General features: G+C 58.8%; 1 protein-coding gene across 1 annotated transcript in view; it reads left to right on the top strand.

Moving 5' to 3' along the window:
- Nucleotides 1-15,241, top strand: part of LOC113476825 — a 52,619-nt gene continuing 37,378 nt past the window's right edge. The window contains exons 1-8 of the mRNA XM_026842782.1: nt 1-261; nt 508-634; nt 2,087-2,308; nt 3,414-3,734; nt 4,441-4,554; nt 4,979-6,035; nt 9,459-10,266; nt 14,987-15,234. Coding sequence (XP_026698583.1) covers nt 1-261; nt 508-634; nt 2,087-2,308; nt 3,414-3,734; nt 4,441-4,554; nt 4,979-6,035; nt 9,459-10,266; nt 14,987-15,234 — 3,158 coding nt within the window. The remainder of the gene's footprint in view (nt 262-507; nt 635-2,086; nt 2,309-3,413; nt 3,735-4,440; nt 4,555-4,978; nt 6,036-9,458; nt 10,267-14,986; nt 15,235-15,241) is intronic.

Raw genomic sequence — 15,241 nt, 5'->3', positions numbered from 1 at the left:
ATGGGGCCGCGGGCTGCGGCGGGGCAGGCGAGGGCCCAGCAGCTGCAGGAGCTGTGGAGCCGGACGGAGAGGGCGGAACGGAGGCTGCTGGCCTGCGAAAACCTGGTCGGGGAGCTGGGCAGCAACCTGGCGGCCCTGGGCAGCCTCCTCCAGGACTACAGGCACCTCCAGCAGCGGTTGGACAACGTGGAGAATCTCCTGAAGAACAGAAATTTCTGGATCCTGCGGCTGCCCCCCAGCTCGCAGGGCGAGGTCCCCAAGGTAACGGCGTCCTGCTCAGCCCCTGGGGGCACTGGCGGAGGGTGGTTAGGAAATGCTGGAGTGCTCTCAGCAGTGGGCTCGGGTGGCTGAACACCTGCGAGTCCCGGACTTGGCCGCTCACAAGCCCCAATCTGTGCCTGCCCGGAGCTCCGCCAGCCAAAGCCGAGTGCTGCCTCGCACATGTGTGATCTCCAGTTAACAAATCGCATCAGAAGTCACCGAAGCACTTAATATTTGTGATTCTAGGTACCAGTCACGTTCGATGATGTCTCGGTGTACTTCAACGAGCAGGAGTGGGAGAGGCTGGACCGATGGCAAAAGGATCTGTACAGGGCTGTGATGAGGGGGAACTATGAGATGCTCATCTCCCTGGGTAAGGTGCAGGGTTTCACCTCTGGGTGAGCTTTTCTTGTGGGTGGGTTGGATGGACTGCTTCCCGCTGCTAAAACTGAGGGGCTGGAGCACCCCCCTGTGAGAACAGGCTGAGAGAGTTGGGGGGTTCAGCTGGAGAAGAGAAGGCTCCGGGGAGACCTTAGAGCGGCCTCCCAGGGCTGAAAGGGGCTGCAGGAAAGGGGGGAGGGACTCTGGATCAGGGGTGTATGGACAGGATGAGGGGGAACAGTTTTAAACTGAAAGAGGGGAGATTTAGATTAGAGATAAAGAAGAAATTCTTCCCTGTGAGGGTGGTGAGGCCCTGGCACAGGTTGCCCAGAGCAGCTGTGGCTGCCCCCTCCCTGGAAGGGTTCAAGGCCAGGTTGGACGGGGCTTTGGGCAACCTGGGCTAGTGGAAGGTGTCCCTGCCCGGGGCAGGGAGGTGGGACTGGATGATCTTTAAGGTCCCTTCCAACCCAAACCATCCCGTGATTCTGTGCGGCCCAACATGAGTTGGGTCTGGCTGGGGGGGGGGCGCTGGATGTCTGCAGCTAACAGAGCCTCTCCTGAGCAGTCAGACCCACACGTCTTCCCTCCTTCCTGCTTGTAAGCAGTGAACAACGTCTGCAAGAGAGCTGTAGTAAATAATAGTAGAGATAATAATAATACAAGCAGTATCAATTATAAAAAATATCCACGTGACGTGCTGCTCTTAATGACCATGTAAGTGGATTCCAGGGACAGGGAACCATCGTGATCTTCCAGCACAGTTTAGGGATTAATCTGGGTGAAGTTTGATAATTGCACCTTAACCCAGTTCTTGCTTTCTGTTTACCCCCTGTGTAAAGTGACAGGGACGTTTCCATCTCCTTGGTAAAGGTCTAAGATAACCATGCTCGGCCTTTCTAAGGACACCCAGTATGTTCTTGGATGATTTGGGCTGTAAGATAATTCCCCACCAAAAGCTGCTTCTTGGGCTTGGCTAGTAACACACAGCTCTATGCAGCTACTGAAGTTGAGGCTTCGCTTTTCTCAATAATATTCTGTAAGAAACAGAATAAAATTGTTCCTTTCATCCATCTGACACAGATATCTCTACAAAGCAGGAAGTTTTCTGTCTCTGTACCAGAACGATAGCTCAGAAGAAGTGATTACTAAAGTTTGAAATGGAAGGAAAATGTTAAAGACAAAGCCTTTCCCTCTCCTTTGAGACTTTCATTTATGTTCTGCTCTTTAGATTCTCCCTGTCCTTGAGCCACAGCTGTGCTCAGGGCGGATCCTGCCCCAGGCCAAGCAAGCAGTGCCACCTTAGAGTGTGGATAATGTATTTGTGTGTGTGTGTCTGTCCTGCTGCTGGCTCTGGGCTTAGGGACAGAAGGGTCACACAGAGTTTGACAGCATCAGGGTGTAGCCAGTTCCTAATAAAACCTGCTGTCCTCTGCCCTGTGCACAGACTACGCTGTGTCCAAGCCTGACATCCTCTCCCGCATCGAGAGGGATGAAGAGCTCCATGTCCAGGACGGGCAGGAGCCCCCACAGACACACATCCGAGACAGTCAGGAGCCCTCCCGAGCGTGTACCAGTGAAGGTCAGGAGCCCCCGCAGTCACCAGAAGAGATGGACCAGGATGAAGAGGCTTTGGGAGAAGATGAAGTCCCCATGGAAGCTGACACAGGTGGGTGCCAGGAGGAGGAGGAGGCAGTTCCTGTCCCAGCTCTGTCAGGACATGGCCCAGCAGTCTCTGTTGGAAATGAATGGTGCTGAGGGGCTGCTGACTATTGACTAAGCTTCCAGGGAGTAACTTGGATCTTTCTTCCGATGTTTGTGCTTAGTCACATGAATCCCGTGGAGAAAAACAGACAAGGCCCGTCGGGAGGGGCTGGGGTGGAGTCTGAAGGGGTGGGGCAGACCTCTTGCCATCCCTTTCAGCCCTGTTTCTGAGCAGTTTGGCAATCTTTTGTCCCCTGCGTGCGTGCGGGAGCCCTCTGGCTTCCGGAGACCGCGCTGCTTGCCTGGGTGAAGGAGGAGGCGGGGTGGGAAGTGAGGAACCTGGGAACCTGCAGCACGAGGAGGAGGAGGCTGGGGCAGCTCTGCTGGTGCTGGGGAAAGCAGAAGCAGGCAGGAGAGCCTCGGGCCATGGCATGGGAGAGTTGGAAAAATCAGTTGTTAAGAGTGTAAAGGTTGGGCAAGAAGGTAGGAGACACTGGAAAGGGAGAGGCAGGCCCTGACAGCCAGGAGAAGAAGGAATGTGTGAGCAGAGCTGGGATGGAGAGGTCTTCCCTGCGGGACTGTGGGGGGTCAAGAAACCCCAGGAAAGGCCGGGTGAGCACTGGCAGGGGCAGAGGGCACAGCAGGCTCTGTCTTTGGGGGAGTGTTACCCACAAGTGACAGCAGCCCCCGAGTGTGTGTTTGGGGGTTGGCTTCATGCAATTGTAGAATACCAGGTTGGAAGGGACATCAAGGATTATCTCGCCCTTGTCAAGTGCTCCCGGGAAGGGAGGAAAAAGATGTTACATAGAGGCTCTCCCTCTCCTTCGAGATGTTTGTTCATGTTCTGCTCTTTAGATTCTCCCTGTCCTTGAGCCACATCTGTGCTCAGGGCGGATCCTGCCCCAGGCCAAGCAAGCAGCGCCACCTTGTTAGAGTGTGGATAATGTATTTGTGTGTGTCTGTCCTGCTGCTGGCTCTGGGCTTAGGGACAGAAGGATCACACAGAGTTTGACAGCAGGAAGGTGTAGCCAGTTCCTAATAAAACTTGCTGTCCTCTGCCCCATATGCAGAATATGCTGCATCCAAGTCTGATATCCTCACCCGCATCAAGAGGGACGAAGAGCTCTATGTCCAGGACGGGCAGGACTCCCCACAGATACACCCAGGAGATGCTCAGAAGCCCCCACAGACAGACAGCCCTGGTGCTCAGAAGCGCCCCCAGATACACATCAGAGGTGATGAGAAGCCCCCGCAGACAGACATCCCAGATGTTCAGAAGCCCCCACAGACCCACGTCCCAGACAGTCAGGAGCCCCCACAGGCACCAGAAAAGAAGGAGCAGAAGGAAGAGGCTCTGGGGGATGATAAAGTCCCAGCAAAAACTGGCACAGGTAGGTTGGGTGGGTGCCAGGAGGACTTGCTTCCCCAGGCTGTTCCTGTCCCAGCAGCATCCGTGGGACAGGGCACGGCAAGTCACGATGCTTAGAGGAGGGTCACCAGGGAAAGGCAGAAGTCCTGGAGTGTGGTGTTACGGGGTTTGAGGGCCCCAACAGAAGGAAATAAGGGGACACTACCTGTAGAGTGGGTCGGGAGGATTTGGGAGGGATGAGTTTGCTCTGCAGAGGTGACAGCACACAGCGCCTTGGTGTCTTTCCTCCCAGCCCTCCCTCTGCTCTTGGCCCTTGTGTGTGGCTTCACTCCAGTTCCTTCTAGCACTGCACGTGCTCTCCACAGAATCATTTTTGTTGGAAAAGACCTTTAGGATCATCGAGACCAACTGTTATCCCAGCACTGCCAGGTCCACCACTAAACCATGTCCCTCAGCACCACAGCTACATCTGTTAAATACCTCCAGGGTTGGTGACTCAACCCCTGCCCTGGGCATCCTGGTCCAGTGTCTGACAACCCTTTCAGTGAAGATATTTTTCCTAATATCCAATCTAAACCTCCCCTGGCACAACATGCCATAGCTTCTTGAGCCACAGCTTTTCTCTGGCTCTTCAGGATGCTCCCAACACCTCCCCAGTTCGTGTCAAACCAAAGCAGGAATATGTGAGCTCTCCCCAGGGCTTTAAAATTGCTCTTCTCTGCAAACAGAACTCCCCATCCTGGTGATGAACGTCATGTCCCTGAGCGCACAAAAACATAAGCTGCGCAGGAAAGACTGGCCTGAGACGGAGATGGAAGAGAACCCAGCTGAGTCCCACACCGGTGAGTAACGCTGTGCAGGGGGGACACAGGGAAGCAGCTCTCAGCTCACCAAAGTGCTTGACGTGGGGAGGGATAAAAAAGTTCCAGGCCTCTTTCAGGCCCGAGGCTGATGGAAGTGAAGAGCCTGAAGTACCGCAACGACTTTTTTTCCTGCTACATCTTGTGGCTGTCAGCGGTGTCGTGGTTTTAGAGGTGGATCCCTCTGTACCACCAACCCACAGCCTGGTTCTTCCTGGGAGCAAGACTGCCCCCTGAGACCGCGTTGGGTTGCTCGGGGCAGGACACTGGGGGCATCAAGCCATGTTGTCAGGTTTGTTGGTAGCTCTGTTATTGCTAAAAGCCTGCTCAGTGCTTTGGGGCTTAACCACAACCTGGGTTTGTCCTGGGAACACAAATGACCAGTGCATATGTTGTTCCATTTCAGGGGAAGACAAAATGGCATGTGAGGGGGCTTCTCCTGAAAACACCAAAGTGAAGGAAGAGGAGCCTGCGGCGCTGCAAGAGGCTTCCGCACCATCTCCCAGCCCAGAAATCCAGAAGTGCCCCAAAAGCGAGCAGGCCAAGGCCAAGAGCAAGAAGAAGTCAAGCAGGTGTGCCAGCAGCAGCCTGCTGATGGGCAACTGTCGGCGCGGCTACGTGCGCGAGTGGGCGCACCCCTGCACCGAGTGTGGGAAGCGTTTCCGTCTGAAAATCAACCTCATCATCCACCAGCGGAGCCACGCCAAAGAGGGGCCCTATGAGTGTGCCATGTGCGAAATCAGCTTCGCGGACAAACGCCACCTGGACCTTCACCAGAGCATCCACATAAAAGACAGGGCCTTCGGGGCCAAGGTCTGGGGGAATGTCCACCCAGAGCTGAGGATCCGGCCGAGGAGGAAGTTCTGTGGGACTTTGTGTGGAGGTGCCCACGGCCTGGGCAATGGGATGTACACAGGGGGGCCCTGGCTGGGCCGGGCCACCGAGGAGCTGGACAGAGGGAGCCTGTCCAGCGCGTGTCTTCCCCGACACCAGAGCCCGAAGGCTCGTCGGAAGTCTGTGCTGAAATGCAGTCAGTGCCAGAAGAGTCTCTCTTGCTCCTCTTCCCTTCAGCGGCACCTGCGGACCCACTTGCAGGCCAGACCCTACTGCTGTTCCGCCTGCAAGAAATGCTTCACCCGCAGAACTCACCTCTCACGCCACGAGAAAATACACGACCGCCAGAAAGCCCTGGCTGCGCTCCAGCAGCCCGCAACGGCCACGGCCCAGCCCGCCACCATCTCACCAACACCCCATGGAGCCCCGGAGGCAACGGCGGGTGGGAGCCTTCCTCACTTGCCAGCCCAGGCATCCGAGAGAATCGTTAGCCCTGCGGCTACCGCAGCGGTTCCTGCAAATGCGCCCCCGATGGGGCCTGCAGGACTGGGACCGGTGGGCAAGAGCTGCCAGGCCCCCGGCTCGGCTGGGCCAGGAAACAGGGCAGCGGATTCAGGGGCGGTGGAGAAGTGACAGCAGGAGAGATTGGACCTGCTCATGTCCCTGGAGAGAAATGGCATGAGCGTTGGCTTTGCACGTGGTGGAGTGCTGGGGTTGGGAACGATCCGGCCATTTGAATTCAGCAGCTTTCCTGAACTATAGAAGGAATCACAAGCTTGGATAGCACCACAAAGAAGCTTCCAGTGATCTAAAATGCTTTATCATTCCTCAGACTCTCGTGTCTGCTGGCTGAGGCACAAACCTTTCCCAAGCTGAGCTCACCCATTACTTGATGCTGGAGCCAACCCCTCCCATTCAGAACTACAATTACACGGTGAAGAAGACAGAGAGAAGGAAACCAAGCTGGTGAGCCAGGCAGGACCCCCAAGGAGCTCTTTGCTTCACTGACAGTTTCTTGACCAAGACGCTGGATGAAGAGAGCATGGCATCTCCGACACCCCCCTCGCGTCCTGGCCATGCTTGTTTAATAACCCACCGTGGTGAGGAAACCCACTAACCCCTCGATAAGGTTGGGAACACCCAAGCGTCGTGTTAGAAGATCCATAGAACAAATCAAACCACAAATTTTTTTTCTGCTTGGGAGGGTGCTGCAGGTGTCCCTGCAGCACCCCTTCCTCCATCTTGCCAGAGCCAGAAACACCCACGAGAGTTCATTCCCTCAGGACCAGCCTGCACAGATGAAGAGTCACTTTAGGAATTCTTCACGGGTAAGAGGAACCCTGCACTGTGGCAGCAGCCCCTGCCAGAACCCTGCTCGGGGCCAAGGGCTGTTGGCTGCCATCCACTTGTGCACGGGAGTGGCCCTGCTGCGGCAGGAAGCCCGTTCTCGGACATGCAGGTCTCCGTTTAGTCACGTATGAAAGCCCACCCTAACTGTGGAAGACTAGTTCTGCCAGCTACCTCAAATGTCCTGGGGAGCGGGACCTGCCCGGAGGGATACAATGAAAACCAGCCCAGGGGCAGCTCCGGCATCCCCAGGAATCATGTACAGGGAGAGGAAATCGGTCCTGGCAGCGTCACTATGCAAAGCAAACAGAGCAGCTGTCGGGACACACTAAATTTGGTTTTCCAGGTGTTTCTTTTTTTCATTGTTTGATATAACCATCTGACATCGTTAAGTCCCTTTCTGGGCAGGGAGCCTGCGGAACCGGTTTGCTTATCCCACTTTTAATTCCTGGCCACTCTGGCAGGTGGGGGGGGGGTGCTGCTGTGGGCCCCATGCTTCGGGCACCGAGGAGATGGCCGCGTCCTGCCATCAGCCCTGGTGCTGCATGGGTCCCGGCCCATGGGGCGGAGAGTGTCCAAGCTGCTCCAGGGGCATGACATCCTGCTGCTCCTCTGGGCTGCCACCATCACCCCCTCACGGCCCCGTGTCCCCGAAGGGACAGCGCTGCCTGCTGCCAAGGATAATGGGCACGGCTGACGCCTTATGGTGGGTCCAGCGATGAGCCGTCTTCTGGCACAGGCAGTAGTGTGACCCTGCTGGTTATCTCAGCCTGTGTAGTGATCCCAGTGACGGGATGTGGCTGGTGTGACGGTGGCACGGAGAGGCTGGCCTCTCCCTCGGGGTGACTGCCCCAACTGGGGCATTTCTTCTAAGGCTCTTGTGACTGGGACCAGTGTTTCCAGTGAGATCCCAGATCCCTTTCTCAGGCTGTGGAATCAATAAAGTATTTGTACATCTGCTTGCTTGGGGGGGGGGGCTGAGCTGGGACCCTCGTGTGCCATTAGTGAAGGGGTAACCTCTGTCGGCCCGGGGGGGGGCCATGGGGGTCACTGCCGCAGCGCCATCCCCCGTTCTGCGTGCAGTGGCCAGCCGAGACCCCAGGGAGTGTCCCAAGGGTGAACGCGGGGCTGTCACCCACTGCTGTGGCTGGGCTGGGAGGGCACTGGGGCTCCCCCAGAGCAGAGCTGTGCGTGGGGCAACCAGACCACAAGGCTTTGTAGCCCCAGGGAGAGCCTGGGCCCGGGCCCTGTGCTCCCTCCTGTCCCTCTGAGGCGCCCCCGAGATGCCTCTGTGGCCACACAGGACCATGTGGTGAGACGCTCTGGCCCTTTGCCACCATCTGGGGCCTTGCTGGACAACACCCCCCAGTACATCCCAGTCCCTTGCACTGGTCCCAGCACCCTGGTGTGTGTCCCAGGGCTGGGCACAGGGGCAGAATCATCCTGTTCCCTCCCACCCCCAGCAGCCCAGGGCCCCCCCACCAACTCCCACCACCCCTGAGACTGCCCTGCCAGCACCTGACATGGCTGCCGAAGCTGCAGGGGTGCCCTCAGTGGATATGGCCACCACGACCGCACGCCTGTGAGGGTGGAGCTGGAGATGGGGGCGTCCCTGGGGTGTTGTCACCCACCTCCTGTCACCCTGGGTATCCCCAGGGCACCCCCTGGGACTGTCACCCACCCACCCCAGGGACATCATCGTTGCCAGAAGCAAGGGGTGAGGGGCCATGGGGCCAGGGATGGGCAAGCAAGGGAGTGGCCCTGACCATCCCGGGCAGGGCCACAGGGAGGAAGGAGGTATCACTGTCCTGCCAACGCGCCCTCAGTGCTGCCGGGGTGTCCCGTGGGGCCCAGGTCTGGCTGGGCAGGGCTGGGACGGGCACCGGGGAGCAGGAAGCAGCAGGTGACCCCAGCGGGTGACGGCGGAGACGTGGGGCAGCTGAGCGGGAGCTGCCCCTCGGACTGCACCCGCAGGAGAGGCCTCAATTGTAACGCAGCCAAGCTCCCTTTGCCGGGCAGAGGTGGCGCAGAGCCCAGGCACCCCCCACCCTGCCCCTCACCAACACCCCAGAGTGCAACAAGAGACCACATCAGCCCAGTGTTTTATCCGAGTCTCTTCCCGGCTCGTCCAATAACCCCAGCTGCTGCCCGGCCACAGCAGCCCCTCCCCGGGCCACTGACCACCCCCCTGCCACCTCCACGCTGGTTGTGTTTAAATAACCCTGAGTTCGACCGCTCTCTGCCTCAGCCCAGTCCCCCTTCCTTGGGGCAGTGGCACAACCCAGCCTGGCTGTGGCTCCCAAACCTCTTCTGCTGCCTCTTGGGCCAGTGTCCTCGCAAGTCCACGCAGAGCATCAGCCTGCCTCCATCCTCCCTCCTCCTCCTCCTCCTGGAGAGCCCAGCGGTGCAGAGCCCCACAGCAGCGCAGAGAGCCCAGCAGCAATGCCACAAGCCCGGTGGTGGTGCCACGAACCCCGTGGTGGTGCCATGAGCCCAGCAGTAGTGCCACGTGCCCGGCGGTGGTGCCACGAGCCCAGCAGCAGTGCAGAGAGCCCAGTGGCAGTGCCACGAGGCCAGCAGTGGTGCCACGAGCCCCGTGGTGGTGCCATGAGCCCAGCGGCAGTGCCATGAGCCCTGGGTGGTGCCACGAGCCCGGTGGCAGTGCCATGAGCCCCACAGCAGCACGGCCTGTGCCATCCTTGCAGGCCGCCGCACCTCTGCCCAGAGAAACGCCACCCCTCCCCTCCTCTAGCCCTCACGCTACCGATTATCCTGGGTCAAAGCCTTGCAGGAGCTGGTCTCCAGCTCCCCATCACGGTTCGGCAAGCCGACGGCAGGAGAGCTGGCCACAGCATGGACCTTCTGGTGGTGGTTCAGAGACTGCCGGTGCCGGAAACTCTTGCTGCAGCCGTTGCACTGGAAGGGCCGCTGCTGGGTGTGCCGGCGCTGGTGCTCCTCCAGCGAGGTTTTCTGGGGGAAGCTCTCGGCGCACTCAATGCAGCGGTAGAGCCGCTCGCCAGCAGCACTGGTCCGGGCGGGCCGGCCTGTCCATCCACCCCGCAGCTGCACGCCGTGGATGCGCTGGTGTTTCTGGAGGTGGTGCTTCTGGATGAAGCCCTTGCCACAGGCTGGACAGCGGTAGGGGCGCTCGCCAGTGTGGATGCGGTAGTGTTTGTTAAGGTTGGACTTCTCATTGAAGCTCTTCCCGCAGGCGGGGCACTGGAAGGGCCGCTCGCCCGTGTGCAGGCGCTGGTGCCGCAGCAGCGCGGCATGGTGGGCCAGGCTCTTCCCGCAGGCCGTGCAGATGAAGGAGCCGTTGCTCTTCCTCGCCTGGCTCTGCTGCCGCGCCAGGAGGTTGCGCTTCAGCCGAACGCTCTTCCAGGCCAGGGGGAGGGCACGGGGCTCTTCTCCCACGGTGCAGGGACCGTGCTCCTCCGTGCCGGGCTGCAACGAGGCCGCCTCGGCAGCGTGGTCTTCTCCCAGCGGCATCCCCTGGGGCAGGGTGAAGGGCTGGTCAGTCCCCACACCCAGCATGTGCTCTGCTGGGAAAGGCAAGCCCGGGGCAGGATGAGCTTCCGCAGGCACCACCACAGGCTTAAACTCGGGCTGGGTGGTCCCGTGTTTGCAAAAGTCCCCCAAGGCCTCTCCCACTGCCTTCTGCTCGCCCAAGCCAGCATGGGTCTCCCAGGGCACCTGCTGCTCCTGGCTCAGGGGAACCTCCTCTTCCAGTCTTGCTGCAGGTGCCTGCGGCAGAGACTGGATTTCAGATCCTTCCTCCGGGGGCTGCTGCTCTTCCGTCTTGATCACGATCTTCTCACCTGCAGAGAGACAGGGATTCACTCCCAGCAAGGGACTCTCCCACACCTGCAGCCTCAGCGTGGGAGCAGGAGTTGAGCTTCCCCTGCGGCACACTGGGGAGGTGGAAAGGGAGCTGGAAGGTTTTTACAGAGAACAGTGTGGGAGAAGGACACTTGAGGTGGAGGACACGTCTGATGGACTGACAGTACTCATAAAGCAACCAAAACAGGGGAAAGGTGGAGCGAAAGGTGAGTAAGCAGAGTCCTCTGTCCTAGAAGGAACTTTGTCAGAAATGGCTCAGTTTAGGTGAGTGAATCTGGGGAAAAGGATCACAGAATTGTCTGGGTTCGACGAATTTGGGATCACAGAATCATCTGGGAAGTCCCTCCAGCCCAACCATGAACCTCTCCCTGACCATTCCCAACTCCACCAGATCCCTCAGCGCTGGGTCAGCCCGACTCTTCAACCCCTCCAGGGATGGGGACTCCCCCCCTGCCCTGGGCAGCCCATTCCAACGCCCAACAGCCCCTTCTGCAAAGAAATCCTTCCTCAGAGCCAGCCTGACCCTGCCCTGGGCAGCTTGAGGCCATTCCCTCTGGGCCTGGCGCTGGGTCCTTGGCTCAAGAGACTCATCCCCCCTCTCTGCACCCTCCTGTCAGGGAGTTGCAGAGGGCCAGGAGGTCTCCCCTCAGCCTCCTCTTCTCCAGACTGAACCCCCCAAGTTCCTGCCGCTCTTGTGGGAGAGTGCAGATGGATGCCCCAGTGCCCCTCTGAGCAGGTCCTGCTCCCCACACTCAGACCTCAGTGCCAAGCGGCCTCTCTGACTCACTGTCACTGAGGTGTCCCAACACCGCTCCCTTCTCCGCCAGCCCGTGGCTCCTCGCACCCGAATCCTCCTCATCCTCAGGCGGTGGCAGCAGCAGAGGGGGTTTGGAGCTGGCATCCCCGGGCCCTGGGAAGGAGAAAGCAGTGGTACGAACTGCTGATGCTTGGGGACCAGCACGTATCCCCTCGATAAAAGGCTGCTCTGGCACAGCAGGAGCTGTGGGGCATCCAGAGGGGTCCTGGGCTCCCACAGCAGCAGCGCAGGTTTCCCAGGACATCCCAGCAAGCAGGCTGCTGTCATCCAAATTATTTGTTACCCTGAGATGAAGCAACTGCCAGGCACTCAGCCTTTAAAATTTCAACCCAAAATAGTCCGCACTAAAAATTACGACTGTCTGCAGCAAATCCTTACGGGGGGATACACACAGGCCCCATGTCCTGGCAAATAAACGGTGCGGGAGCGCAGGTCACAGGACACAGCATGAGCACGTCAGCTGAAATCCCCACCACGTCCTGTCCTGGCCACATGAGGAGGGACTCCAGCAGACACTCGCTCCTCCTGCAGTGTTCCTGCTCCTGGAGGCAAAGCCCTGACAGGGCCAGTCAGGGCTGACAGAGGGCCCGGGTGCTGTGATGGTGAGATGAGGTGCTCTTGGGGCCCGCAGGGTGTGAGAGAAGCACAGTTATCACCCACAACTTAAATGTGTCAAGGCACCACCTCTCACTACTCATTCTCCTCCAAACCCCCAGCCAACGAATCAGCCTGAGAGCAGCCCAGCGCTGGGTCTGGCCCAGGGGATCATTGTTTGTCTGACACGCGAGTAGAGACGGAGCCTCACCGAGAGAAACCACCACGGCCTCGTAACTGCCCTTCATGGCGATCCTGCAGAGCTCCTTCTGCCGGCTCTCCGAGCTCCCCCACTCCTGCTCTGGCAAAGTGGCTGCGTCCTCCTCGCACGCCGCTGCTGGCACCTGAAACCAGAGGAGCCACTGCCTTAGTGCTGCCCCAGCCCCAGTGCCCACTCCGCTGCCCCAGCGAAAGCAGACAGGTGCGGGCCCAGAGCCCCCAGGGAAAGGAGCTGTGCCATGGCTTGAACCCAGGGAACAATTTCAAGCTGGCCCAGCGAGGCTCACTCATTCCTCCTTTTCCTCTAACCAGGTTCACAAGCACCTCTCCTTCCCTTGACCCACAGCAGCACCCGGCAGCAGCCAGGTGAGCAGGAACCCCCTCGAAGGGGGAGCAGGATGAGTAGGACGGTCCACCAGGAGGACCCAACAAGGCTGAAAATGCTTGAGGGAGCTGTGTTCTGCTCCCTCTTTTCACCGGGGAAAAGTGTGGGAAATCCCCGACTGCTTCCCTAGCATGTAGGCTCTCGAGGTAGAAGCCGTGTCCCTGGTCTGCTCAGCTCCCCACAAGCCAGGCCCACATCCCACTGGCCGCACGGTCACACCCCGTTACCTTGGGCATGTGCCTGTTACCTGGGGCATATCCCCATTAGCTGGGGCTTGACCCTGTTTGTCACCTCGGGCACGTCCCCATCAGCTGGGACTTATCCCTGTTACATTGGGCTCATCCTCGTTACCTTGGGGACATCCCCATTAGCTGAGGCTTGTCCCTGTTCATCACCGTGGGCACGTCCCCATTAGCTGGGGCTCGTCCCTGTCACCTGGGGCACGTCCCTATTACATCAGGCACATCCCTGTTAGCTGGGGCTCATCCCTGTCACCTCAGGCACATTCCCATTACCCAAGGCTCATCCCTGTCACCTGAGGTATGCCTCCATTATCTGAGGCTTGTACCTCTTACCTCGGGAATGTCCCCATTAGCTGGGGTTTGTCCCTGTTTGGCACCATGGGCACGTCCCCATTAGCTGAGGCATGTTCCTGTTACCTTGGGCTCATCCCTGTAGCCTCAGGCACATCCCTGTTACCTGGGGCTCATCCCTGTGACCTCAAGCACATCCCCATTATCTGAGGCTTTGTACCTCTTACCTAGGGCATGTCTCCATTAGCTAGGGTTTGTCCCTGCTACCTTGGACATGTTCTCATTAGCTGGGGCTCATCCCTGTCACCTCAAGCACCTCCCTGTTAGCTGGGACTTGTATCTATTTGTCACCATGGGCATGTCCTCATTAGCTGGGGCTTGTCCCCATTACCCAGGGCTCATCCCTGTCACCTTGGGCCTGTCCCTGTTAGCTGGGGATTGTCCCTGTTTTTCAAGTCCCCATTAGTTGGGGCTTATTCCTGTCATCTTGGCCACATCCTTGTCAGCTGGGGCTTGTCCCTGTTACCAGTGGCTTGTCCCTGTTACCCTGGGCATATCCGCATTGCTGGGGAATGTCCCTGTTAGCTGGGGTTTGTCCCTGTTTGTCAACTTGGGTACACCCCTGTTATCTGGGGCTCGTCCCCGTTAACTTGGGCATGTCCCCATTAGCTGGGACTTGTCCCTGTCACCTCATGCTCATCCCTATCACCTCAGGCACACTGCCGTTAGCTGGGGCTCATCCCTGTCACTTTGGGCACATCCCCATTAGCTGAAGCTTGTCCCTGTCACTTCAGGCATGTCCCTGTTATCCGGAGCTCATCCCTGTCACCTGGGGCATGTCCCTGTTAGCTGGGGCTTGTCCCTGTTGCCTCAGGCATGTCCCCGTTACCCAGGGCTCATCCCTGTCACCTCGGGCACATCCCCATTACCCAGGGCTTGTCCCTGCCACCTCCAGCATGTCCCCATTAGCTGGAGCTCGTCCCTGTTACCTCAGGCACATCCCCATTATGTGAGGCTTTGTACCTCTTACCTCGGGCATATTCCCATTAGCTGGGATTTGTCCCTGTTACTCTGGGCATGTCCCTGTTAGGTGAAGCTTGTCCCTGTCACCTCGGGCATGTCCCCATTAGCTGAGGCTTGTCCCTGTTTGGCACTTTGGGCACATCCTCATTAGCTGAGGCTCGTCCCTGTCACCTGGTGCACATCCCTGTTACCTGGGGCTCATCCCTATTACCTTGGGGTCATTCCTGTTGCCTCAGGCACATCCCCATTATGTGAGGCTTTGTACCTCTTACCTTGGACATATTGCCATTAGCTGTGGTTTGTCCCTGTTACTCTGGGCATGTCCCTGTTAGGTGAAGCTTGTCCCTGTCACCTCGAGCATGTGCCCATTAGCTGGGGCTTGTTCCTGTTTGGCACCGTGGGCACATCCCCATTAGCTGAAGCTCATCTCTTTCACCTAGGGCATATCCCTGTTACCTGGGGCTCATCCCTATTACCTTGGGCTCGTCCCTGTCGTCTCAGGCACATCTCTGCTACCTGGGGCTCATCCCTGTCACCTGGGCCACGTCCCTGTTGCCTGGGACTCATCCCTGTCGCCTCAGGCACATCCCTGTTACCTGGGACTCACCCCTGTCACCTGGGGCATGTCCCTGTTGCCTGGACTCATCCCTGTCACCCCAGGCACATCCCCATTATCTGAGGCTTTGTACCTCTTACCTTGGGCATGTCCCCATTAGCTGGGGTTTGTCCCTGCTACCTTGGGCACGTTCCATGTTAGGTGAACCTTGTCCCTGTCACCTGGGGCATGTCTCCATTAACTGGGGCTCGTCCCTGTCACCTCAGGCACGTCCCCGTTCCCCAGGACTGGTCCCTGTTACCTTGGGCTCGTCCCCGCCGGGGCCCGGCCCGGGCCTGGGGGCCCAGCAGCTGCGGTGCTGGAGCTGGCGCTCGACGTGCTCCAGCCGCCGCGTGTTCTCCTGCACCAGGGCGGCCAGGGCGGCCCACTTGCGCTCCAGCCGGCTGCCGAAATCCAGCACGGCCTTCTCCAGCCCCGTCACCTTCTTCTCGGCCGTCTCGGCTCTCCCCTCCAGGCTCAGC

The sequence above is a fragment of the Athene cunicularia genome (genome assembly GCF_003259725.1).
Source record: "Athene cunicularia isolate RWA chromosome 2 unlocalized genomic scaffold, athCun1 chr2_part1, whole genome shotgun sequence".
Lineage (NCBI taxonomy): Eukaryota > Metazoa > Chordata > Aves > Strigiformes > Strigidae > Athene > Athene cunicularia.
This window is presented reverse-complemented; position numbering and strand designations above follow the sequence as displayed.